General features: G+C 48.7%; 1 protein-coding gene across 1 annotated transcript; it reads right to left on the bottom strand.

Moving 5' to 3' along the window:
- Window positions 1–1,975: 1,975 nt before the first annotated feature.
- Window positions 1,976–27,420, bottom strand: LOC119400523 (nidogen; the record flags this gene model as incomplete). The annotated part of the gene is given in 11 exon segments (XM_037667583.2): window positions 1,976–2,260; window positions 3,013–3,937; window positions 6,053–6,366; window positions 7,791–8,010; window positions 8,763–9,020; window positions 9,982–10,200; window positions 11,131–11,331; window positions 12,091–12,333; window positions 14,931–15,154; window positions 17,389–17,879; window positions 27,135–27,420. Coding segments are annotated over 11 exon segments (3,584 nt in total), but the record flags the coding sequence as incomplete, so codon positions are not given.
- Window positions 27,421–27,667: the final 247 nt, after the last annotated feature.

Raw genomic sequence — 27,667 nt, 5'->3', positions numbered from 1 at the left:
ATTTGGCCCAGTTAGGGTAGCCCAGTCGCGCTCAGTCGCCATGCTCGATCTTCGGAAAAGACAAACGGGTGTGCTTGCTACAACAACGTGCAGAAGCCACATTTTCATGTTGCAGAGGAAGACGATAAATGCACAGCCATTCTAGGGAGTGGCCATTTTCTTACGACGGTGGCGCCGCGGTGCGAGCATTGGCTGTGGACTGCGGGTACCGCAAATCAGTGCACTGGCGGAAGCGGGAACAGTGCATTACAATGGCTTGTTCAGGCGGACCGTTGACGCCTGCCTGAAATTGTGCCCGCTGATGTCACTACTGTATTATGTACGCATGACAAAAGCAGTAGAACACGCATACGATCAAAGAAACGACGAAGCACATGAATAGGCGGGCGCTAATTAAAACCTACCGCGAGCCAAGCACAGGAGGCCCGCTTCCAACGAACGCAGGGTTTACAAAAAATTTAAAAAAGTGTTTGTTTTACTTTTTTAAGGGGGGCCAGGGGGGGGGGGGACAGTCCTATTAATGAAAACTGCACGGAATTTTTTAGCCTTTTTGAAGTTTGTGAAGTTTGCCGCGGTGCTCGGCTGCTCACCCGAAAGTTGCGGGTTCGAACCCAGCCGCGGCAGTCACATTTTGACGGAGGTGAAATGTAGAGGCCCGTGTAGCGTGAGATGTCAGTGCACATTAATCAACACCAGATGGTCGAAATTTCCGGAGCCCTCAATACGGCGTGCCTGATAATCATATCGTGGTTTTGACAAGTAAAACACCAGATATTATACATTATTATTTTTTTAAATATTTGATGTCAGGTCATATTTTTACACTTAATTTTGTCTTCCTTTTACAACATTTGTTTATCTTTATTTTCAACATCTTTCGGTTTTGTTATATGATTTTTGTTTTGTTTTCTTACTTTTTATTTCGATCATAGATAGCCACGATCACTCATCATACATGTACCAACGCAAAAAGTGGGTGAATGAATGCCATGAGAAAACAATGTATTCAAGAAAGAAAAGGAATTAAAAAAAAAAAAACGGAATGATGGCTTCTTGCCACTGACAGTTCTGATCAAACAGGAAAAAAATTCGCCGACGATTAGGATACTGCCTAATGCGAATTCTGAGCGCAGCTTCGTGTTGGGGCAAGGACAACTGTGTTTGAAGTTTTGGCTTTCCGCAAGGTATCGACTGCGCCATAAATCGTAATTTTTGTGAAGTTGGACAGCGCCCACTACGCTCTATTCGTCTTTCTGCGGATAAGCGAGGTACCCGCTACACATCTGCAAGGTATTATGTGCACTTTGCACATAATACCTTGCATATGCTGCTGCATGTGGCTGATGACAATGAAGAATTATGGCTGAGCACTTTGCAGTGGGTGGGAAGCATTAAACCACACACTCGTTGCGCAATTAGCATTGTGTGATGACTGGTTATTTTACTCTTCTGCCACGCTATATTACATAGGTTAACGCGATTCCTTGCCCGACATGACGCCTGTATGGAGTCTTTTTGCGCACGGCGACGCCGCTCAACGCAGCAATCAGCGTCTAAGAGCTGCGATCCAAAAATACTTTTTCTATATTTTAAATATTTTATCCTGGTTACCCGATTCTTGGCCAATGCCCCGGGTGAGCCAAAAGATCTACATCTACATAGGCGTGCGCAGAGGGGGGGGGGGGGGCAGGGGGGCGCCCCCCCCCCCTAGTCACCAAAAAGGAGGGGGGCGCAAAGTCTGCCCCATACATTGACCTAATAGGGAGGGGGGCGCCGCGATGCACCTTCGCCCCCCCCCCCCCTCTAAAGGCGAAACCTGCGCACGCCTATGTACATCTATATATATACATATTGCGGCTGGTTGCGTGACATGGCGCTCGGACCTACAATTTGTTCCTTACCGCGAAGCGCGCGCCACCTGAAACGATTCCGCGTCACATCGACTGCGGCAGATCCAGGTGATCTATATACTCACATGGTCCAGTCTGTCCAGTAGACCTTTCCAGCGGCAACGGCCAGTCCGAACGGGTACTGCGCTTGTGTGTACACGACGCGCCGGTTGAGCCCGTTCAGGTTGACGCACTCGACGGTGTGCCGTCCGGCGTCCGTCCAGCACAGGTCGTTGTGCTCCAGGTCGAGCGCCAGCATGTTGGGCGTCTGGAGGCCGTCACCTTCCACAAGCACCAGCCGGCCGGAGCCGTCCATGTGGCACGATTCGATGCGCGGGGAGCGACGATCCCAGTCGCTCCAATACAGACGCCTGTGTCGGGAGATGACGCGACAGTTGACAATAACTATGATGATCACACGGAACTTTATTAAGCGAGGGTCTCTTGGACTATCCCTAAGACTACTGGAAGGCGAAATCCTGAGTGCCCATCAAGACCGGCGCAAACCAAGCAACGTTTATGTGCGCATTTGTAGCGGTCGGGGTATACATATAGGGTAGGCATGTAGTGCCAGTTTGTCTGCACTTCATGGTACATTCTCGCAGACTTTGCGCACCTGTTTACCAAGTATATCTGCAGTTTTCACACATAACTGCACATTTTCCGAGGTATGCTCACACGAAGCTCCACAAGGCAGGAATATAAAGGCAGAGAGGCGATGATAAAGATGTTAGGAACAAGGCATTGAAGCGTGGCCAACTTATGGGAAATTGGAATAGTTGGGAACACCAACCAACTTATATACATCACCGCCTTGAGTATGTAGCCGCTCTAAAAAAGAATATTAAAAAAAGGGGGGGGGGACGCAAGGACGGCACGTGTTTCCACCGGCATGCAGCAAGTTCTGTCGATTTAGCGTTTTGCCGACTGCGGTGTCGGTGCCGACCTCTGCATTGCTATAATCAGCATGTAATTGAGGAAGAAAAGCGACATTTTGCAACAAGTTCGCCATAAAGTGACACCGCCCTGTTATATATGAATCCGGTTTTTCGATCGATCTTATTTTCGGTCACCAGGCTGTCTCCGTTGCCAGGAAACTAAAGAAGCGCTAACGAATGCTTACCCTAACGCTGGGTGCACAGCGATGCCCCTAGGGTTGACTAGACCCGTGTTGACGATCACGTGGTGGTACGCGCCATCCAGGGAGGCGACCTCGACCGTGTCGTCGACCGAGTCCGTCCAGAAGAGGTTGCGCGAGGCCCAGTCGAGGGCGACGCCCTCGGGCGACCTCAGGCCCGCCCGGAACACGTCGGCCGACGACCCGTTGTAGAAGGCGCGCCTCACGGCTCCGGAAGCTGCGTCCGTCCAGTAGATGCGCTGCTCGACGCAGTCGGCCGCGATTCCGACCACCGTCTGATGGGGTTCCATGAGGAGAAGGCGCCCAGGGTTGCTCTTGCTGGGCTCTAAGGGCATCTGCAGGATGGACATGCCCTGTCCGAACAGCAGGTACTCTTCCCCGGTGGCCCGAGGCGCCGGGGCGCACGTGCGCCCGTCGCCCGTGAAACCCGGCTGACACTGGCAAACGTGTCCTCGAGACTCGGCGGCCACACATTCGGCGTTCCGGGCGCACAACGTCGGGTCGTCCAGACACGACAAAGGCCTCACCGCCGACGGACGGCACACGTAGCCGTCACCGTCCGTTCCGGGCTCGCAGACGCAGCGCTGCGACCCGGTCGCAGGATCGTACACGCAGCGCGCGTACGGCCCGCAGTCGCACGGAGCTGGCGCCCCGGTGTCTACGGGTGGGTGGCAAGTCCGGCCGTCGCCCCGGTAGCCGTGCGCGCAGACGCAGCGATAGCGCTGGCCGTCGTAGGCGCACTGGGCGTTCGGGTCGCACTGGTCGGCCGTCGAGCACTCGTCCAGCGGCTGGCAGCGTCGGCCGTCGCCCTCGAAGCCCTCGAGGCAGCGGCACTCCCGGCGACCGTCGGGCGTCGCGATGCAGGCGGCGCCCACGGGGGCGCAGTCCGAGGACGTGTCGCAGCCGGAGTCTGGAGAAACAGGCGCGCATGCGTTTTTGCCGAATCACATTGCAGTAGCGAGAATATACACGGGCGAGTTGGTGATGCATAGTGAACCACAGCGCAACGTACTACCGAGACGAAAACGATAAGAAGGAGCAACAATTAAGGCGAACAGAGGCGTGCCACACGGGGGAGGGGGGGGGGTGCTGTATATTGCAGTCTCGCGAATGTTATAATAGTAAAGCAGGCGGCGAATGACACGCGCACGGCTCCTTAGAGAGTCGTTCGGCCGCTTGCTGCTACAGAAACCCTAGCGCACTACACAAACACGAGAGAATTATGAAGACACGACAAGCGTTGCGCTTGTCCTGTCTTCATCCTGTCTCGTGTTCGTGTAGTGCGCTATGATTTCTGAAGTACGATCAAACACGCCCAAACGTCCTCCCTTCCGCTTGCTGCTAAATTTTTCAGCTCTGCAATTGGAGTCGCGCGTATCTGCTCTCTCTTGTTCTTTCGACAATCTGTATTGTTTCTGTTAGTGTTGCTCTTTTTTTAACACTTCCGCACCTACTAGAATCCTTACAAGCGTGAAATCAACCATACTGATTTCCTCTCCAGTTTTTTTTTTTATTTTCCAGATGACGAGTACCAACAGCGACGCCACATGACGTACGTCACTAACTAACCATGTGAAGACTAATACGCAAAGGATGGCTAGGCACATTTGACAAAGATTGGTCCCTATCGAAACGTCGGCCAGTCTGTCTGAGGCACTTATTCCTGTTTATTTATTTATTTATTTATTTATTTATTTATTTATTTATTTATTTATTTATTTATTGATGCCCTCAAGGCCAAAGGCATTACAGAGGGGAGTGTTCATAAACAATACAATACAGGAAAACAAAGTTCAAATACAGGCGTTATGTTCCGTGGTTATACAAGCATATATAATGCGGTGAGCTTTTGCTAAGAAAAAATAACGAAGGTAGTACACAGGAAATGAACAAATTTTTGCTAGCCTTGGTACACAATGTTAGCTACGTTATTGCGGAAACAAGCGTTGTCTTCGATGCCGGCTGACGGACCCGGAAGGTGGTTCCAGTCGACTGATGTGCGAGGAATGAAGGACTGTGAACAAAATTTACTCTGAAATGAAGGTACGCCTACTTTGTGAGAATGATCTAGCCTGGGTGAGATGAAGGATGGGAGAGAGATGATTTCATCGCGTAGATTGGGGCAATGGTAAAAAATTTTATGAAACAAACACAACCGGGAAACTTTGCGATGAGATGCTAGATTTGATAAATTAAGCGTGTGTTTCATGGTAGTAACACTTGCGGTACGATTGTAGTTAGTTAGAATGAAACGGGCTGCATTGTTTTGAGTGAGTTCAAGAGCATTGATTAGGTTAGCAGAACAGGGGTCCCAAATGGCTGATGCATATTCTAGTTTACTACGAACAAGCGTTTTGTATAATGTTAGTTTCAGAGAGGAAGGGGCGGTGGAAAAATTACGGCGCAGATAGCCCAACATGCTATTAGCACTCCTGATAATGGTGCTGATATGAAGAGACCACGTTAGGGAAGAAGTGATATGAATGCCAAGGTAGCGATATGACTCGACTTGTTCCAGTAAAGTGCTATTTAGGAAATATGTGCTAGGAAAACATGATGATGTGCGAGAAACACGTAGTACTTTACATTTGGATGAATTAAGTTGCATTAGCCATGAGTTACACCATTCTGAGACTGAAGTGAGATCCTTTTGTAGAATACAGACGTCGTTATTGTCATTAATTTCTCGAAAGATTACGCAATCGTCAGCGAATAAATGTATGTTAGAAGACACGCAACTGGGTAAGTCATTAATGTAAATTAAGAACAAAAGAGGGCCTAGTACTGATCCCTCAGGCACGCCAGCTTGTACAGAACTTGTACATCACACCGTGCTTCCGTCCGTCGTTGCCAACCCGTACTTTTGCATTTGCTAAAGTAGCAGAGCAGTAGCAGCAATCGGCACACGTTAAAAGAGAGAGAGTGTGTGTGTGGTTGGGGAAAGAAGACGGAATGCGTCGTAGGGGCTCAGCGCCTTTATAGGGAAGGGGAAGTAAAGACGATAGGAAGACGACGCCTCACTCACCACGGCTGTGGATGCATTGGTAGCCATCGCCGCGGTATCCCGGCATGCACCGGCACTGGTGCTGTCCAGCAGAGGCGTTGTAGACGCAGTGGGCGCGCGGATGGCAGTTGGCCACGACGTTGCATCCGGGCCTCTGAGGTCCGCCCTGAGGGTAGCAGACGTAGCCGTCTCCCGAGAAGCCCGGACTGCAGGCGCAGTAGTACGAGTCCACCTGGCGGTCGTACACACACTGCGCGTCCGAGTGGCAGTCGTTGGCCTCGAGGCACGACTCCTGGGCGCAGAAGCTGCCGTCGCCTCGCCAACCCGTGCGGCACCTGCGAGTAGCCCCGAAGGCGCATGATGTTTGCTGCTAACAAGTACCGGGTACCAAGTACCAAAGCACTGGCGTAAATGGCGATAACAGAGAGAGATAGCACTAACAACGGCAGTGACATTTCTTCAGCCAAGAACGTGTGTATTCGTAAGCCTTACTTATCTTGCTTTTTTAAACAGTGGGTCTTGATCCCACGAGACCACTGGACCATGCCTCGTAGCTCTATGGGCCGAACGAGGGAGTACTGTTTATGTATGTAGTACATTGCGGAAACGACGCTCTATTTATATATTTAATTGTGCATACCGTTGGGCGCTGTCTCAAGAGAAAGACGCGTGTGCAGCCCCATGCACACACACCGCTAGCTTGCATCCTCCCCTCCCTTCACGCACGCACTTCTAAACAATCTCCTCCTTTGCCTTCTCGCGCTCCTCTTCCCACTTCACCTCTACGGCGCATTCACCTCGATACCATCTGCCCTCCTGCCCGGCCAACTATCCATGGTGCTGGCCCGGCGAGCTAATACGGCGGTTTCCCTCGCACGCTTTGCGTTACCTTTGCACAGAGTGCCTTGCGCGGGATTTTATACGAAACATCACGACAACGGCAAGGGCAAACTTTTGCTTCAAGTGTCCCGTTAATCGCTATCGGACTAATACGTTTCCTCAAACGCCGAATGTTGTTCGTGGTTTGAGATATGTACACACTCACCATGCCCCCTTAATTAAGGAGGGGCTCAGCTCCCGTTCGGCAGGTCAACTGTAGCACTGCGGCACTCGTTTGAAAAGCGTTGTATATAGTGAGTGAGTGAGTGAGTGAGTGAGTGAGTGAGTGAGTGAGTGAGTGAGTGAGTGAGTGAGTGAGTGAGTGAGTGAGTGAGTGAGTGAGTGAGTGAGTGAGTGAGTGAGTGAGTGAGTGAGTGAGCGCGTGCGCTCTAGATTGGTCGCCGCCCCACCCTCACCCCTCCAATGAAAGTAGATCTTAAAGGGCCCCTAAACCACCAAGAGGTCGAAATTTAGTTGTGCTGTCGCAGTTGTACACGAGTCTACAACGAATACGTGGCCCTGAGAATTTTTCGAAACGGTGCCGTAATAGCGGAGTTACACGCATCCGATGATACAAAAGAGGCCCTCGCTCGTTTCGCTCTTTCCTTCGCTAAGCTCCTTTCGTCGGCTCGTCTCTCCTCCTAGCCGAGTGCACCTCCTCTCACCGTGCGAGAAGGAAGATGAGCAAGCGCGCGTATCTGCGAGCGGACAAACTGGTGTTGCAGATGACGAGTAGGCGACATGGGCGCCCGCAGCTCGTAGCGCTGCCGCGTTTGGCATTGTTGATCGTGACGGCATTCTGAGCTCGATGCGCGCGTTTATTTGAAATGTTAAAAAAATTATCGGAGGTGGTTTAGAGGCCCTTTAAGGCCTGACTTACTTGCATCCATACGTCCTGGTAGGGGCGTCGTACTGACACTGCGCGTTCTCGTCGCACATGAGTGGCCGCTGTCTGCAGTCGGTGGCGGCCGGCACGCACGAACTGCCGTCTCCCGTGTATCCCACGGGGCAGCGGCACTGGGGCGGGTGGCGGGGGCTCGGCTGAACGCACTCGGCCGCCGGGTCGCAGCGCAGCGAGGCGCACGTCGGCGCCTCTAACCCTGCAACGCAGGGGGAAAAAGGGAAAGTTATGGCAACGCCAGCCAGTTCCCCATGAAAGTATAACTGAATAATTATATATATATATATATATATATATATATATATATATATATATATATATATATATATATATATATATATATATATATATATATATATATATATATATATATATATATATATATATATATAAGTAATTGATTACACTTTTGCGTTTGCAAGTGCACACAAGAAAGAAGTACCACAATGAGTCATCCTGGTTCTTAGTACGTTCTCCGCAGTTCTTTACACACTCTGTATTTTCACTGCAGCTCTTCTCTCAAAAGCTTTCGTTGCCGTTTCCACACGTTCTCTCTCTTGTTTTAATTACACAGCTACAATGAGCACAACGCCGTACACATGTTGCCAAGTTCAAGAGCTCAAAGCAGGCCACACATTCCCCGTGCATTTGGAGCTTGGGCTTTACACGGAACAGCACGGCGACGGCACCAACGTGCTTTTGGCAAGCGTACAATGGCAGTCGCCTTAAATACGTATTTGGTTGAAAGTTGTTTGTTATGCACGCAAGAAAGTGCACGGAATAACGCTGAAGTGATGAGAAGCTATTGAGCGTTTGAATTTTATTTGAGACAGCGCGGCGGACGTCGACGACGCGAATGCGCCTCTAGTGTCTGTACAATCGATGTCGCCATAAACGCGTACTAAATTAATACTAGCGATTTATGCATGCAAAACGTATGTGTGGACTAACGCTGGCAGCTGATGCCGTCGCCCGCGTATCCAGGACGGCACCGACAGGCGAAGCTGCCGTCCATGTTTACGCACTCCGCGTGCACGTGGCAGTTGTGTCGTCCGCTCTGGCACTCGTCCACGTCCACGCAGGCGGCCGACGTCCTCTGCGGCAGCGTGAGCGCCTCGTAGCCGGCGTCGCACTGGCACCGCGTCTCGGCGCCGTCCGGCACGCAGCGGCTGTGCTCGCCGCACTCGACGCCCTGGCACGGGTCGCTGCCTGCACCAAGGTCACATTGAGCATCTATAGATATACTCTGTTTAGATGGCTTGATGGATAGTCGTGGTTATACAGCGGCGAAAGTTGTAAAGAGCCGTGTACGGTTGTTACAAGAATTATCAGCACATTGCAGTGGAATGTCGCGACATTCACCCAGCAAAACCCGCGGAAAGGGACTCCACCTCTAAGAGACACTGGGGTTGACTGGTCAACCCGGCGTATGACCAAAGTATTAACTGGTCAACGGTTGAGATAAGCAAAGTACGTTTCGGACATCGGTGGGCAAAGGTGGAGAAGGTTGACAGGCGCAGATAACAGTACAATATAGAAATGGAGGCTTGAATCAAGAAAGAATATATCATAAAGAGATAGCCAGAATGCCAGATTGCAATAGATATTAAAAAAAACTGATAAATACAAACAGCTAGCGTAGGCGACTATTTGTCGCCGCCCCATTTCAATGCCAACAAATGCCATCATCGTCATAAATTTCTTTTCATTACTGGAGCAGATAGAGGACATCAAATGTCGATTTCGTCGTCGTGCTGCCAGGAATCGAGCTGCTTAATTTCCGACGTATACAGACACAGACTTCATTTGCTTCGACTAGAGCGCCCACGTGCAACATTGCTTTGATCAAAACGGTATTTAACTGAGTTAGTTGGTTAATGCATTTAGCTGGGCTAGCTGGTGCTGACTGAATGCTTCCGTAATACTATAGCGAACACGCACAAAGACTACGCAGGAAGACCTGTGTCTTTCTGTCTAGTGTTTGTGCGCGTTTGCTATAGTATTATGGAAGACAAAGGGAGGACAGACAAGAGCACGTCATTGTCTTTCCTCTGTCCATCGTTTTTTTTTTTTTTTCGTTCCGCCGCTCGAACCAGTATTGTTCCTTCGATGCCTCCTATTGTACAGAAGCCAAGTTATCGCTTCCTCTATTTTCGCGGCGTCCACTCACCGTCGACAGCGGTGACCTTGGTGGACTGCGCGTAGCGAACGATGCCGTCCTTGTCGTCGAAGTCGATGAAGTTGCGCGACACGTGCACCCGCTGCTGAGCCACGCCGGGTGGCATGTGCGGACACTGGCTGAACGACAGGGTCGTGTCCACCGTGTACTCGATGGGCAGAGAGCTGCCTTCCAGCTGGAACGAGTGCGACAGGTGCGACAGGACGAGACCTGCGACGAGACACGACGCCGTTCAGACCGAGGCAATCTCGGCAACTACGTATAGCCAAACCTCGATATACCGAATGTGGATGTAGCGAACTGTCGGTTATAAAGAAGTAAATTAGGGATGAGCGAATAGTGAAGTTGAAGTTCGAAGCGAATTCGAAGCCCGCAGTGATTCAGTCGAATGACTTCAAATAGAATAAGTTCGAACAGTATATATCACATATAAAGAAAAAATGAGCATTTTTTTCATGACCCAACTAACTTGCACAATATTTTTAAGAAGTGGAACTATGCATGCGCGAACGTCACTTTCTTGGTTTGAAGTCAAGTGGAAGCAGCTTACAATAGTAGCAAGATTTGAATAGCAGTAGGGTGCCAGTTATAAACTGTAAAATACCTTACGCTATAAATTTACTATACTTAGCGCATATAAGCCCGCATAACACGCTTTTAGACGTATAAAATAAGTGAAAATAGGTGAAGCTAATATGTACATTTCATCTTGGAGTGTGGCTTCGCGGCAGTGCGGATTTCCCCCAGAATAGGTGGTTTCACAGCATAGCACTCACAAGATGCAGTGAAACCATCTTTGCAGGCGGTCATATGCGGTCAAATGTGTACGTCTATTTATTCATTTCGGATGCCTCGAAATTTCAATTATTATAAATTCGTGTCGAAGCGAATTCGAATACTGTAATAATCGTTTGAATATTCGCTCATGCCTACATTTTGACGAAGTCGCATGCGATACGAAAGTGATGTTGCTATATCCGATAATTCGTTATAAACGTGTATTCGCAACACCGTGCAAATGTCAAGAATATTCGTTTACTTCGTTATAACTGAAAAAAAAACGAAGTTTGACTGTACTACTACCGCTGCTGTACTGTGTCGCTGCAATGCGCACTACTGCAGCTGGATATACATATATACCTGGACTGACGACGTTGTAGTCCTGCGTGAAGTCCTCGACGGTGACGCCCATGCCTTGGGCCACCGAAGGCAGGCTGCCGCGCACCTCGAGGCGTATCTTCATCATGTTGAACACGTCGAAGCCCTGTAAGTGGCCGCGGATGGTCACGTGGTGGCCAGTCTGCTTGAAGCGCACCTCCGTGGTCAAGTTGCCCTCGCCGCCTGCGAAATACGATTGTTTTATCGGAGGACTGCAAAGCGACGAGCCGATGCTTTCCGGTTCAATAATGAGTTCACTCGGGTTTAATAGCGGGTTCAGGCCTGCCTGGACAGCCGGTTTACGTTCGTTCGCAGTACCTGAGGATGACTAATGAAAAAACTGCAAAGTAGAGTTTTTACAGAAAGCTGGATGGTGCTCCCGAGTTGTACTCGAAAAGACAAAGAGATACAGACGGGCTATTTTGACCTCGCAAACATATTAGCGCACACGCACACGCACGCACGCACACACACACACACACACCACACACACACACACACACACACACACACACACACACACACACACACACACACACACACACACACAAGCGCGCGCGCAAAAGGGGTGGCGCCAACTATAACATAAACCCCCAAGGCAAACATAGTCAAAACACAACGCATAAGTTCCCAGTCTCGCCACTACGCGGGAGTATTTGGGTGTCTTTCTGCCACACATTAATCGTCATCTGGCTTGCTTTTTCGTTTGCTTTCTTGGAAACTGCGCTCGTCCATTTTCTATCAAGAATGCTATGTCACGTTGATAGCCGCACGCCGTTCGTGGCCCCTGACGTACTGGGCGCGCGGCGATAACGCGAGGAAAGCGCGCCAGATAGATGACGATTATCGTGTGGCAGAAAGACACTCCAAATACACCCTTTTTGTCTTGGAGTGCTAACCATACCTGTTGCAACACCACCGCCACCACTAGGAGTTACTCACCGGTGAGGACGAATCCGTTGCGTGCGTGGTCTCCCTGAGGCAGGGCGAAGAGCCAGCCGATGACGTCACCCAGCGCCAGCAACGATCGCAGGTCGCTGCCCAGCGACGACGGCGACACCCTGCTGAGCGCCGTGTAGGTGCGCCCGTTGGTCGTGTCCACGTACGAGTGGAAGTCCACCTCGCCGGCGATGGGCGCGTCGTTCAGAGAGCCCGTCAGCTTGCCCGTCACGCGTTGCGGCGAGCCTGCGTATGCAGACACACGTACGGGTTTATCATACTCTTAAGGGTTGAGCGCAAAAAAGACAGAGACAAAAGGTAGATTGTGCACAGTGCACACACACGCCGGCGCTATTCGCGGCGAGATCGACCTATAGGTGGCAGCACCGTCACCCCGCTAGTGTGGATACTGGTTTCGTGTGGTATGTGTAGAAGTGCACGGCGCTTTTGTTTTCACATCGTGATTTTGTGTTCCGTACCCGCAGAAAACTCTTCGTTATCGATGGTGAGGTTTTGTTCGGTGCCACATTGCCGCACATACTGCACAGAGCCAGGGATAAGCTTCCATTTTTATCCCACCGACGCGGAACGTCGCCGACTGGCTCGTTAGGCTTCGTAACGGCAAGACGCCTTCCAAGTACGCGATGGTGTGCAGCAAGCACTTCGACGACGGTGCATTCAAGCGTTCGCAGACGAGAAAGAATGGTGAGTAGTCAGCGATAACTTCACTAATGTGTGCATTTATTGTTGCTGCTGTGCACTACGAGCGTGAAGACGGTCGCAGTAAGCGAACGCTGGGGGAAGCTTCCCTGTGCTTTGATTTTCCTACACTTCCGCAGGAAAATTAAGCGAGAATCAATCGAGAAAGAAGAAAATTAAATCATGGAATTTATTCTTTTTCATCCATGTACCGTCTGCGCTGTGAATGCAAAGTTTGTTCGCGCTTGGCTATGAGTCTGTTTAAACGAGAGTCCCCGAGCCCTTTTGTAGTTCGCGCATGTTCCATTGTGTTTACAAGGCCGCGAGAACAGTTCTCAGCGTTCCGCAGGACAAGTACGTGCACCGAAACGCGGCAAGTGTTTATGCATGATCTGGTGCATCGTAAAGGGTATCGTTTTATGAGCCCTCACTCGCCACGTAAGCGATGAAAATGCGCGAGCGAGTTTATCGCCACTGCTGATCTTGATGAATATATTTTTCTCGCTCGCTCTCTTTTTTTTTTTTAAGGGTTTTCGCGGAAGAGATTGAGGCCTGACGCACTTCCGACACTGAACTTGCCAAAGCGCAAATTTGACAGGCATAAGCTACCTCGCAAGTACACGGGTGTCTTTGTATACATTTCGCCACAAGTTATAATTGCGCAAGGCAACTCAGTTTTGCGATTTCCGTGTCATTCCGTTTTCTGTTCTGTTTAGGGGACAATTTAAGTACCGAAGTGTCAGACGTGACTTGACAGAAATATTTCTCTGCAGTGGGACCAGGACCGTACACAACTAAAGCTCGTCGCGTAACCTATAAACGACAGTCCCGAAGTTATACACCTAACCACAACGCGCAAGTGCATGAGAGCCTTTTTTTAACCACCGAGCCGCTAAAAGGCTATATTCACATGAGATTTAATACTTCTCATCTTTAGGACAACGTCGAGTGCACTTTGCAATGCGCTTGAACCACAGAGCGGCACCTACGCTCATATGACTCTCGTGAACGGACGGTACGACGACCGCACGCAGCACTCTTGACAAGTGCACTCACTGATCTTATTACAGTACATATACAGCCGATCAAGGCCAAATGCTTCTTTACATCGTGTTAGGCATACGTACGAGCGGTTAAAGTTGCACCAACGCAACGGAAGAAACCGCCTTTTGAGGCCCTGCATGACGTACGCGCACATGCAAACACAACGCGGCTAGCAGACGACGCACGGAGCAATCCACACTAGGCGCGCTTCCGCCAGTAGCCGCCAGGCGGCGACTCCGCTCGATCTCGCGGCCAATACTGACAACAATAAGTTGATTTCCGTCGCCAAGTCGACAAACAGTAGCGCTAGTGTGTGTGTACACCCCTCCCTTTGTCTCTTTCTTTTTTTCACGCTCAAGCAGACTGAGATTTGGGTATGTATCTCCAGTCAACCGACTGTAAATCTATCCGACTACATACGACAACAAATGTCCGCTATGCGGGGAACATGCAACACTTTATCACGTTACATGGGCCTGCCAACACTCAAAGGATGTGCCAATAAACAACACACCAACACCGGAGCAGTGGGAGGCTGTGCTGTCCTGCTCGAAGCCTGAAGAACAGCTCAAGCTGATCGACAGGGCTCGCAAGATGGCAAAGGCCACAGGGGCCCGGGACTGAGGGCTCCACCTTCGCCGGGAGAATTTCTTTGCACCAATAAAGTTTTCCATTCATTCACGCTCAAGCCTTAACAGTCACTCTTGAACCTTATCCGAAAAGGATGAGCACCAAATGCTCCATGTTGAATCCGAAACTATAGCGCCGAATGCTTCAGTATTCAAGTTAGGGAGATAATTTAAATGTAATTGGAAAATATTGGACTTTCAATATCAGTATTTGTAAAAAGTAATTATTTTCACCAACGAACCAACAATTCTAGAAGTGTACCCTTGCCAAGTTCATATATGCATTATGTCAACACCGTGCTCTTCCTGCGAACACCGAGCACCACTGCAGCTCGGTCCTTTTAAAAGAATATGTTGTAAAGCATGTACTATGTTAAATTGTTGCCCACCCCTCATGTGGGATGCCTAAACAGGGGCCTTTGAGGTATTAAAAATAAGTAAATGTGCATAGCGGCTGCATGCATGGCTGACCGTTGGCGATGCAGTTCTTGCCGTTCCCGAAGAACCCTCGGTCGCAGTGGCAGCAGTAGCCGGTGTCGTAGTCCTGGCACACGGTGGACGGCGGGCAGGGCTCTCGGGCCGCGGTGCAGGTGGACCCGCCGCTGAGAAGGTCAACGTTGACCAGGTCGGGCCCGACCACCTCGTTGCCCGAGATCTGGTACAACCACTGACCCGGCACGGCCGTGTTGCTCATCCTGGGGAAAAAACAAACACACTATTTCATGCTCCACACACGCGCGGTCGCTCGTTCTTATCAAGGCGAAAGCCTGATTATATGTCTCATGCGAACGCAGCCTTGAACCTGAAGAAAAAAGGTCACGTGACACGTAGGCGTAGCCGGGGGGAGGGGGGGGGGCTGCGCACCCCCCTCCCCCGATCGTAATCAGTGAAAATTAAGCGAATCGCATGTTAATTAGCGAAAGTTAATCAGTGGTAATAAGTTATATGATGGTTGAATTATATGATTACCGATTTAATTCGTTAAAATTAATTAGTGGGAACTAAGTTCGTGAATGTTAATTATAATGTGATTACCTAAGTAAACTAAGTGAGTACCAGTGTATACTCTGTTCCAGAAGTTCCGTGCAGCAGAGCCAAGGCTACACAACCCTCGAGCGCAGGTTGTTGCGAAGCGAGATGTAGTGCCCCATATACGTAGCCCGTTGTTTGTCCTCATGACTTTTGCAAGCGGTCTCGTCGGAGGATTTTTACTTGAAGGCTTCTCTGCGTGTTGTAGCTGTGATTTGTATGACGATTTTGTCGCATTTTCTGTATAAAACAATTTTTGTGGCTCCATGATACTGAAGAAAAAGTTCTTGCTTGTACGTGTTATAACATGCGAATGACGAAAGAAATAACGCTGTTGTGGCTCGTATGTGTTATGTTTTTACTTATAAAGTACGAAGGAATGGTACGACACTGTCTAAACTTTTATGAGTAGTCCGCACAGCCCGAGCGTCCACAGCGCCGCGGAGGACCCAGTCTTGGGTTGTGATTAGTCCGCGGTGGCAGATTTGGTCACTCCTTAGTCAAAATGGCGGCGCCTGGTTCACCTGTGCGATATCGTTCCCGGATAAGCTTTTACGACAAGGGAGCGAAGCGGCACTTCGCATGCCCATAGGCATGCGTATACGAAATCTGATGAAGCGTGGTGCATAATCACTTTGGCTAGTGCGGCGCTTTCCACCGAAACATGAGCCACTGAACTCTATCCCTCAAATGTCTACGTGCAAGTATCTCGAAGACGCACGCTTTTACGGTGCCGAGGAGAATATTTAACCGCTTTCACAATTACAGCTCATCTCACTGCGCAGTTGCACTGTGTCCCGAGACGCTCTTGCCGCTTTCGCTGCAGCGCTCGCCGCTAGCAGACGACAGGGCGCGGAAGGATACACTTAGATGTGCTCGTCCTCCTGATTGGTTGAGAAGGCCTGTAGCTTCCACAGTGCTGCACGGAACTTCTGGAACAGAGTATAGTGACAGCTGATTAGCGACCGCGGGACTTCGATATAAAGTACAGGGTAAAATGGCCACATCAGATGGCCTTCGCCTTCGAGTGCTCCTAGGCGAACGCATAAGGGACCCTGTGGCAGGTAGCTTCCTGCCATTCCACCACCATGCAGTCGAGAAACAACACAACATAGCGTATCAGTGGATACCGGGTCATTGTGGTATATACGGTAACGACCGTGCGGATGAGGCCGCCCGATCTGCACATGACAGTGACCACTGCGCAGATATACCGTTCTCAAGAACCGACGCAGCTACAAGACTTCGTTCGCTGGCACGTGAACTCACACTTGCCCAGTGGAACTCGGCTGAATTCACCAACGCTCGTCTACACAGCTTGGATCCCAATCTCCAGCTCCGTCTTCCGTCAGGAATATCGCGAGCTGAGGAGACGCTTCTGTGCCGCCTGTGGCTTGGCGTGGCCTTCACGAATGCCTACTCCTGTCTGATTGGAATGGCCAACAACTCCACATGCAATTACTGCAGCTGCGAAGAAACGATCTCCCATCTTCTGTGTGAGTGTCCCCGTTTCAGTGCGCCAAGACAAGTACTTTCCAATGCGCTAGATAAACTTGACAATCGCCCTTTGTCGGAACAAAGGGTCTTGGGACCCTGGCCGAGTCCATCGTCAGCACAGAAGGCTTTAAAAGCATTATTGCGCTTCTTGCGGACAACTGGTCTTAGAGACAGACTCTAAGTAGTGACATATTCTCGTTTTCTTTTTTCCCCTCTCTTTTTCTTTTTCTTTTCTTGCTCTCCTTTTTTTCTAACATCTCTCCTCTATCATCTTTTATCCCCCTTACCCCTTCCCCCAGCACAGGGTAGCCAGCCGGTCTATGAACTGGCTAACCTCCCTGTCTTTCCGCTTGTTTCTTCCTTCCTTCCTTCCTTCCTGCCATTTCTGTTCGGCTCAACGTACTTGTCCAGGTTGACGACGTGGTCGGTGCCGGATCCCCGGAGCGCCGTGAAGCGGCGTCCGTCGCCGGCCATGAATCCCGCCTGCGCCTTGGCGTCGGGCAGCGCGGGGCTCTTGGGCTCCGCCTGAACCCACTGGACGCCGCCGCGAGGGTAGAGCAGCATCGCGTACGCCCGACCGGTGTCCGAACCCACGACCAGCTGGAAGGTGTTGCGACGGTCCGCCTTGCGCTCGTAGTAGCCCACTCCTTCCCAGGTGGCCACGAACAGGCTGCGAGCCCGGAACGAGGAGCCGGCCGCGAAGTTGGCCCCGACCGTCTGCTCGAACCGGGCCAGCAGCGAGGGCTCCTGCGTCTCTCGGTAGAACACGCGTCCCACGCCTCTCGTGTCCACGTCCGAGTAGAGCGGCGCCATGATCGGGTACGTGAGCGGGAACGGGGCGCTGAAGAAGCTCGGCACCTCGGTCAGGAAAGACACGATCCCGTTGTCGTTCACCTGCAAGTAGACGTTTATGAAGGCGAAAGCCTTAGATGCCTCATCAAACACGAAAATTGGCCGTAGTCGCCGGCGTCAACTCGAGTGATGCAAGAAAATCATCGTCACGCGATGACGTCCCCATATGACGTCATATTGGCGTCAGCGATCGCCAAATTTTGTGACGTCCCACGATGACGTCGTCACATGACATAGTCGCTTGGTCAAAGGCGTCCCTCATATTCATATCGTGGTTTTGGGACGTTAAACAAAAAAAATTATGAAAGGTGGGCCGATCACGGAGGCAGTGCAAAACCAGGTGACGTGCAGAAAGCTTGCAATGTCTCTGATTCTGGAGGCAGTACAAAAACACGTTAGTCGCACAGAGCCGTAGGAGTGGGGCGGGGGAGGATCGATGCACTGACTGCGAAGAAAAAGAAGAAGATGGCTTTCGCCTTCGAGTCGTCCTAGGTGAATGCATAAGGGACCCTGTGAGTTCTTTATTTATTTATTTATTTATTTATTTATTTATTTATTTATTTATTTATTTATTTATTTATTTATTTATTGTCCTTAGAGCATTGTAGAGGGGAGGGGCGAGAAAAATACAGAAAATAAGATCACATCATTCCAACTAAAGCACACGCTTACAGTATCTAGATACGGCAAGTCAGGAATATAAAAATATACAAGGCATATTTCAACATAAAAGCACAATACATACACACACAAAAAAGCCCAGAAACATACTAACGAAAAGTCATTGCGTACGCATCAATTGAAATCAAACTGACAGGTTTAATACAATGCGGAATGTGTCATGGTTAGTAATAGTGACGACTGATGCAGACATTTGATCCCAGTCACGGCATGTTTTCGGAAGGAAAGAATGAGATCGAGCAATCGAGCAATCTGCAACTTGTTATTGTGATCTATAAGCGAGGAGATGTGAAATATGCAGGCTGTATCAAACGCGATTTTAGCATGTGGCTGTGATAGTATATTTTGTGGAAGATACAGAGTGCGTGCCTTCAAACGGAGAGGAACAAAACTCAGAGTGTTGCCTGTTTCACACTCCAAAGACGGTTTATGGCGTTTAACGTTCTAAAGCGAATCAGGCTGTGAGAGACGCCGTGGGAGAGGTCCAACCTAGAGTTTGTGTGCAGGCTCCCTGTTGGTTCCCTAAAGGGACAGTAACATTATGTTCAACACCCCATCCTCCCTTCCGCCTCTTTTCGAGACCACTGACAACTATCACAAAAAGCTTAACGGAGGCTTAATATACACGACAGTATTGTCACGGGAAGGAAGAAGGGCAAGCATATTTACGGCGCCGCATTGGTCTAGTGGTTATGGTGCTCGACTGCTGACCCGAAGGTTGCGGGATCGAATTCCGGAGGCCGCATTTCGATGGAGGCGGAGTGCCCCGGTTCTTAGACTTGGGTGCACGTTAAAGAACACCAGATGGTAGAAATTTCCGGAGCCCCAACAATGATTATATTACGTATATGAAACAACCCCTACGCTCTTCTCGCGGGTGTCTCCCTTAAGACACCCGCAATGTTCCCTTGGTCGATACAATAGAGACTGCGACGATATTAATTTTGAAGGGGAAAAATTTGGGGGACTCTCGAGCTTCGCCTTCAAGAGCAGACCGCGATAGCGTAAATTCGGTCCCCGTTCGCATGGTCTTCTCAATAGCTAGCCAGCGTTCGCTTCTCGGTGAACACCTCAGCCGCGCCTCGAGGAAAGGAACGTCTGTGCACGTAACATATGCCCTTGCAAATTAACCTAGAACAGTGGCGTCGGCAGAAATTTTTTTCGAGGGTGGGGGGGGGGGGGGGGCACCTCCTTGATCCGACATTGGGTCTGGGCAGATAAGTGGGGTCGAGTGTCATCCTGGGCTCTATATCCCAAGGGGAAAAATTTTTCCGGAGGGGGGGGGGGGGCACGGGCCTGGTGATTCGCACACTACACGACAGTTCTCGTTAAAAGGACATTGGCCACATTTTCTTTTTCTGAGCAGCGCCTATTTCTTTGTGGTAGTGGGCTACTGTCCTAAGAATAAATGCAAGCCCCACTCACAGCCGTCCCACTCAGAGAGGATTCGCATAGACGTTCCATCCAATCACCTTTGCTCATTTCGGTGATGTCAAACACTTTTCGTGTGGTTCAGGGAGTTGGTGTTCCCATACAGAAACCTATTCTTGTCGCTGGCTGTAAGTCAAAAACTTGAATATCCTGGCAAATTTCATCAAAGATTCCGACATCATATATTATCCAAATGTCCTATTTTATGTAGGAACGACGAACCTTTAGTATTCGATATGCGTTGTATTTGCGTTAGCGTATACGTACTTATGACACGAAATAAAACTAGCTTGCACGACTCCCTTACATAGGTGATTGACAAGCGTGACGAGGTTTTGCGGGCGGAGCTTGTATTGAGGCTGTAACCGACTGTATACGTACACTCTAGAACTTGACGCATCAGGTATCGTTCACACTCAAGCCAGCATTCCTTCAAGGTCATCTGTCAATCAAAGGAGGTCACTCGCACGTTGAATTCTCGACAAGTTAATCTGTTCCAGCGATGTGTGTTCGTCACCCCCAGCTGCACGTATACGTGTCAGGCGTACTTGTTATAAAGACGACCGCGCGTGCCGGGCTGGGCTTTGCGAAAGGCAGCCAAATTGGACGCCAGCCGCCAGCACGGAAGTTCCGCGTTCCGGTAATGTGTCGCGCCACATCCTGTGCCGCAGCCTGCGCGGTCACGGTCACGTCCGCCTTGTGCAATTGCCCATCAACGCCCTGTAGTGCATTTTGTTGCTACAGTGTGTTAACAACGTTCCCTACAAGCGTTACAACCCGGGAAGTCCGGCGCTCTGAACATACATTATGAAGGGCACCTAAGCCACTCCGAGCTCAAAGACGAGAGAATGGTTCTTTTCTCGCCTTCACTACCCCTATATCTCCTCCTAACCACTCATTTCTTCATGAAACACGCGGAGAATGTCAGCACTAAGCGTTCAGCATATATTATCTCCGCTTGCACAGTCGAAAACGCACAAAACAAAATTAAATCAGTTGATCGCGTCCGCTAGCTAGTCACGCGAAACAAGGTAGTACGGGGCGTGCGACCGCATGGCAAAACAGGATAGGAGACAAGCCGCAAGTGACATCCCCTGTATATGAACCAATGGAGAGTTTATTTCCCAATGACGTCACATGAACAGAGTGCTGGTGTCAGGAATTGTGCCGGAAAGGCGGGAAACGCCAGGAGAGAATAACTCCCTCGTTCTTTCTATTTTCAGAGGTTGTTTAAAGGCCGGAACGCTAAAGGGAGACATTAAAGCAGTTTACACTAATGGATTGTTCTTTAAAAACTCTGCTGTCGTTAATGTCATCATTATAAGTTCATTAATACAAGACAAGGTCAAAGCTTCATTTTTAATCATCGTAAACTGTTGCGCGTGAAAGACCTAGACACACAGGGACACAGACGGAGCGCACGTTTTGTGCGCTCCGTGTGTCTTTTTTGTGTTCCCTGTCTACGTCTTTCACGCGAAACAGTTTACGATGATGACAAACCAACAAGACCAAGTGGACACCCTTCTTAGTTCCTTTTTAAATTCAGCGCCCAAATCTCCTCACATGAACGTCAGCGTGACATCCTGGATTTCCAAAGTACTTTTTTCATATTTTGGCCACAATGGCTCATCAAAATTGCCTGAGAGTTCCTAGATTAAGTCTCTGGCGTCATCAGAGAATAACTTTTAGAATAACTGCCAGTTGGGCGTGTTGGTATACATTCATGATGGTGAAGCGCTAAAAGAAACGGAGCGCTGCGTCCTGTGTTCTTCATAAGTCTCCGTTTCTTTTAGCGCTTCACCATCAAGAGAATAACTAACTCGCGCTAATCACCACGGGCCCTGACCGTTTATAATATAGCAAATAATTTTGCAGTTTAGCGTCTTGACGAAGACACGTCCTTGTCTTGACACAGACAAGTCTACTTGCCCAAACGTTAGCTCCAGCGACATTTTCTGTTTTCTCAATAAAAATGAATCGGTTGAGGTTAATACGTTGTAGTCTGAAAACTCTAATGACGCTAATTTCACCATCATAGTTTGTTGACAGAGAGGAAAATCAAGGTCAAAGTCTTCTTTCGAAATTTCGCGCCGAAATCTCCGCGCGTGACGTGGTGTATTTCTCGTATTTTCGCGACATTGGCTCAACGAAATTTCCTCAAACTTTGTATCCTTAGAGGACAATGTATACTTCATTCTTACCGATCCGGTACTACGTAGGCTGTATTAGACGTCGTCAACATTTATGACATCATGGTGACTGGTGCGGCAACTTCAAGATGGCGTCGCCACCGGCACTTTCTTTTTGCGCGTTTTCTCACTTACCGAGCGTCTTCTCGCGGCAAGCGTGGTGCTTTGGTATTGTGAAAGAGTAAGTTATTAATACGAGAAAAAATTTTTTCTCTTTAGTGTCCCTGGCTTGTTTTTCAGTGTTCGTCGGAGGCGTGGTGCACAACAAGGCCGGCGTCCGCGGTGCCGGCCGGCGCCGCACCCGGCAGCTATCGGCTCAAGAAGTCGATAAGAAGAGGGCCCGCTAGGAACCGATATCGGAGACGCTATGCAGGTCGATGCGATGCTCTTCTATCGCTATCGGTCGCCCCGCTCAAGAATCAGGCCTTCTCGGGGTCCCTGTCCTCGGGTGCATGAGTGCTTGTGCCGCCGAGTGGAAGCACCCGAGTCCTCGGGCTCACATACCACAGCGTGGGCAAAAGCACAGTCTCCAAAACAAGGAATGCCGCAGGTAGCTGCACAGTTTCGGATGAACGTCACTTGCAGCTCTGACGCTATATAGTGTCTACGGACGTTGCGAGCAAGGTTGGCCATGCATAGGCGCAGACGTCATGGTGACACAGACGTCGCACGGGAGGGGGGGGGGGGGGTGGCAAAATCTGCCCCATGCTTTTACTCAGTCGGACTTGTTCATTCATCGTTTAGTGGCACGCTGGCTTTTGACGACAATGGCGGCCGAAGGCGACTGATGTTGCTTTCCAAGAACTGTTTACTTCGCATCTTTACTCCCGGAAAGCCAGGGACCAAAGGCAGGCCATCGTGAGAAACACGTCATCGCTCCATTTCCACTTCTTCATCCATTGTGAAACATGTCGTTTGGACTCGACTAATGGGAGGGGGGAGGGGGGGTGAGATGAAACTTTGCTCCTCCTCCCCACTAATGGGGAACCCTGCCCACGCCTATGGCCATAGGTCCAAGTAGTGAGAAGCAGCCAATTCGACTACAGGTAATTCAAAATTGTTAATTGACAAGAATGTCGTCAACATGCAGCCCCGCTCACTATTGTAAATAACAATGCTGCTAAGGTTTTTAGAACAATGCTGCTAGCTTTTTTAGAACAGTTTTCGAAAGCCGACTTAATTTAGAAACTCCGCTCACTCTCCCACCGGCCCACTTAACAAAGAGTTTTCATTCTCCGTACGCGAGGCAACCATACTTTGTCGAATATGAGTTCTTATACGAAGAGTTATCTTCCGTATCAGAATTGCCAGCAACGGTGCGTGCAGAATGTGGTCCCGAGGAGATCCCGGAGTTCGGCTATGCGGTGAAATCGGCGACCGCGGGCTAACTCGCCGTTGATGACAGACCACTTTAGCAACGGAGGCTTACGGAATCACGATTTTGAACAGCGCAAATGACAAGGGACAGGTTGAAAAGAAACAGGACAGGCACTGTCCTTGCCCACTTAGCCACATTGTCCACTTACAAAACTATCCCGCTTAACCAACATGCGCAACTTTCCATAACGCTTCACGGAATGTCAAAATGTTAGAACGCCCACTGCACGTTAACTTGTGTCGACGATTCTACCAACACAGATTAACGTTCATATAAGTTAGAACTTACATCGCCCGAAGAGGACGATGAGTCAACGATCGGCTCAGCACTTCTGTACAATGTCAATCGCGCCCCTCGAGGTCATATTGGTGTGTACAGCCGTGACTGTGGCTGAAATCCGCTTTCAGTAACTGTAGAATTAACGCGAGAAACAAGTCAGCGCTCACGAGAGAGGTTATCAATGCTGCCTGCCGCATCAACACGTGCCGGTACAATGCGTAAGCTGCGTTTCGATAGCCTTGTCCGAAAAAGAGCTGACGTTTCCACCACCAAGGCGCGATGGCGATGTGAGCGTAATCTGTGGGCACGAGTATTTTCTTGGGTCTTTTGCGGTGTTTAGCGTGCAAAAAAGCTGTCCATCAAACTAAACATTTGCTTGACAGCAGGCCCGTAGCCACAATTTAATTTTGCGGGAGGTCCGACCCCGATATATGCATGTTCGTGTGTGTGTGTGTGTCTATATACACATACAAAATTCAAGTATTCCGGGGGGGGGGGGGGGGCGTCAACACCCAGGACCCGCCCCCCTACCCCCTGTAGGGTTGAAAGTAGAGCGACGTGTGTGTCTGTGTACCCCTCTGGTCGGTTTTCTGCGCTGTTCCTGTGCGATTGAAAGCCAAAAGAAAAACTGGACACGTTCCTCAATTAACGACAAATAGAAGCACGAAGTTCACAAATCAGTAATATCGTATCAAAAGCAGTTATAGCAATTCTATAAACCACATCTGCTAGAGATTCTAAAGGGGCCAAATCTGACGTATAAATTTACAGCTTACGATATTTTTTTTCACTGCCTGCAGGAGATTTTATATTTGAGAGGATTTTATACTGTGAGTTTTGTGCCTTACAGGTGTATTATGACGAGTAGCTTACAGAATTATGATGTCGTTTTTCGTTACCCAGGTACAGATTCGTAAACTGCATAGTTTCGTTTTGTAATCTTGAAAGCTTTCGAAGGGCGTAGCCAGGATTTTATTTCGGGAAAGGGTGGTCCGCTCCACCCCCTCCTCCCAAAATTAAAACTTTAATAAACAAATATAACTTTCAAGTGAAAGCACCGTCACAAAATCTTATGCAGTGATTGCTGAGAAAAACGATTTTTTTTTATTTCATTCCCACATATTTAGATTAAAGTTGCCAATCTAAAGTTTCATCTTAATAGACAAATTCGAGACTATAAAATCTTGAGCATTTCTAAAGAAATGATGGAAGACAGTGTACAGAGTGTTTTTTTTTTTTTTAATACAAAGTTCTTAGTATCATTGGTGACAACATAATTCTAGATACTGAGCTGTATTACATGGTGCCCATTGCTAGCACGAAAAAATCAAGAACCATATTATACTAATCAACGACATTTTATCACTTAGTCCTTTACGTCATTTATTGTAATTTAGGTGTAGCCGGTGGGTTCGCAAGACGTGTCGACTTGAAACGATTTATCACGATGACACCAGTATTTAGGTGTTGATTCTCAGAATACATGACGAAATAGATTAGAGTTGCAGTTATATTTTGGCGCTTCAGTGCAAAATACAACGTCTTCTTTAAGTGCGAAACAGCAATGCATTTTTACTGCAGGTACTGACGGCACATATACCGAAAGCGGTGCCAGGGCCTCGCAGTCCGTAAACTGTAATGTCTGCCGTATGGAAAATTAGGTTAAAGCATTATTTGTAGAGACTTTGATAACTCGTCAATTACGCGTTTCGATTCATTGTGCAAGTACTGTTTACCTCTTCGAGCAAACAAGTTCAAGGAATATAAGTTATAGGACTGAGCTAGATACCGTAGGCTTCAGAAAAAAATAAATGAAAGAAAACATTCTACATAGTGTAAAAACAAGAACACTTGGTATGAAACCCTTCGATACAACTGAATCGTGCGAACTCTGCCCTCCGCGTATTGCCTACTTTCTTTTGTCATTGTTTTGTTTGTTTTACAGAGGGTAGATATGTTTGAATGTCACTACCCCATTTCGATGCCATTGATTCTTGCTTTCTTTCTTTTTTTTTTTTTGATAAACGCGACAACCCGAGTCACGAAAATGAGCCTTCAAGATGTCATCAGCAATTGCCTAAACCACGCACTATGTGCGATTGACGTTGCATGCGAGAAATCGTATTTCTGGAGATTCCTGTCGGTTTCTATTGGAGCAATCTACACGCCTTTTTATAGTTGCGTCTTCCGGTCTTTGCGTACGACTTACATTAACATAAATACGACTATATATATATATATATATATATATATATATATATATATATATATATATATATATATATATATATATATATATATATATATATATATATATATATATATGAGGTTGAATCAAGCTAACTAATGACACCTGCTTTGTCGTTGATTTAGAAAAGAGCCCTTCTTGTTTTTAATGTATATGCATGCTAAATTTTGCAAATGTTCCAACTGCACAGTCTTCGTTATTGAGGTCTTAAAAAGCTGTGTGTATGTTTTAATTTATGTATTTTAATTGGTCGCCATTGAATATTGCATGCACGTTTAGCTTTTTTTTTCTCTTTATTCGACCTTTATCTAAAATTGCGTTTTTGTTGCTTCAGCTTGCTGTAATAATTTTGAACTTATCAAATGTCCTTGTGTACAGCTCTCCTGCAATCACATGGTATAGGACACCCTTCTGTAAAGTTTCCGCCTATGTAGCAACGGTTGTGGAAAAATAAAATTTGATCGAAGGCTGACGTCACCTTTTGCTAACGTTAATTAATTCTGTGTCAAAGAAAGAAACGAGCCCTCGAAAAATTTCCCTTCTTTTGCTAAGATGAAATTTATGCCTTCGTTTCTTAGTCGCTGTAGTTTCGCGTAGGACTGGTAAAGGAGCAGCAAGTAATCGCGCGTGAATACTGCAATTTTTCTACTTCACGGAATCGTGTGTTTACTAAAACCACAACGTGTTCTGTTTTTTTTTTTTTCTTTCTTTCTTTTTCAGCAAGCGCCAGTGCAGATAAAGCAAAAATGATGCGGAAGAGCTGCAGCCGCTCCTCGGGTCACTATTGTTGGCAACGAACGTTTAGTCAAGGACTCGCCATGAAATAAAATCACAAACACAACGCTGTCTAACTGAAGGTCAGTGCCAAATTCTCGCTGTACCGCATTACTTTTCTTTCTTTCGTATTCTGCCTTCCACGTTACGTGCGCCACGTGTGTTCCTTTACATAAGTGTGCGATGCTTACAAGCGTGACGACGGCATTGTGTCTTTGCAAACGCAAACAATAAAGAAAAGCGGTGACAGCGTAACTTAAGGAGAGATAAGAAAGAGAAATGCCGGTGATCAAGTGCTTGAATGCTAGGATACTCACGTATAGCGTCGAGTATTCGGTGCCATAAAAGGTGATGGGTGTGTTCAATTGAACCTCGGCCGAACTGATGTCATTCTCGCGCGGAAGACTTTGGTCCTGGTTGACACCGTACGGGTAAAGGTCAGCCTCGGAGAGGGAGTTGACTGAATTGACGAACAGTAGGAACAAGAGCACGGTACACGCCGGCCACCCTCCGCACGCCATGGTGGCAAGACGACGACTGAGAAGTCCTCCCCGGGACGACCGCTATCTCGCGGCTCCTCGGAGTCGCGGGGACGGCCGATTAGAAGACTGCGGAGTTGAGGAGGAGAGCACGGTAGGAGATACGGACCAACGGAAGCAGCAGACGACGCCGTCGGGAGCAGCAGACGCCCAGATGGCGTCACGGTCGCTTCCGTTTCAACTGCGGCGTCGTGTTTGCGTTCCTCCTTCCGAGAACTTTTCACGCGTACGGTCTGCGAACCCTCGTTCGTATGTCCCCGCCCTGCCCTGGCCCCCGTATACACACATTTCAGGTTTGTCGCAATATTGTG

This window comes from Rhipicephalus sanguineus, chromosome 7, assembly GCF_013339695.2.
Source record: "Rhipicephalus sanguineus isolate Rsan-2018 chromosome 7, BIME_Rsan_1.4, whole genome shotgun sequence".
In the NCBI taxonomy this organism is placed as follows: Eukaryota; Metazoa; Arthropoda; class Arachnida; order Ixodida; family Ixodidae; genus Rhipicephalus; species Rhipicephalus sanguineus.
Note: the sequence above shows the minus strand (reverse complement) of the source record. Positions and strands in the feature narration are given on the sequence as shown.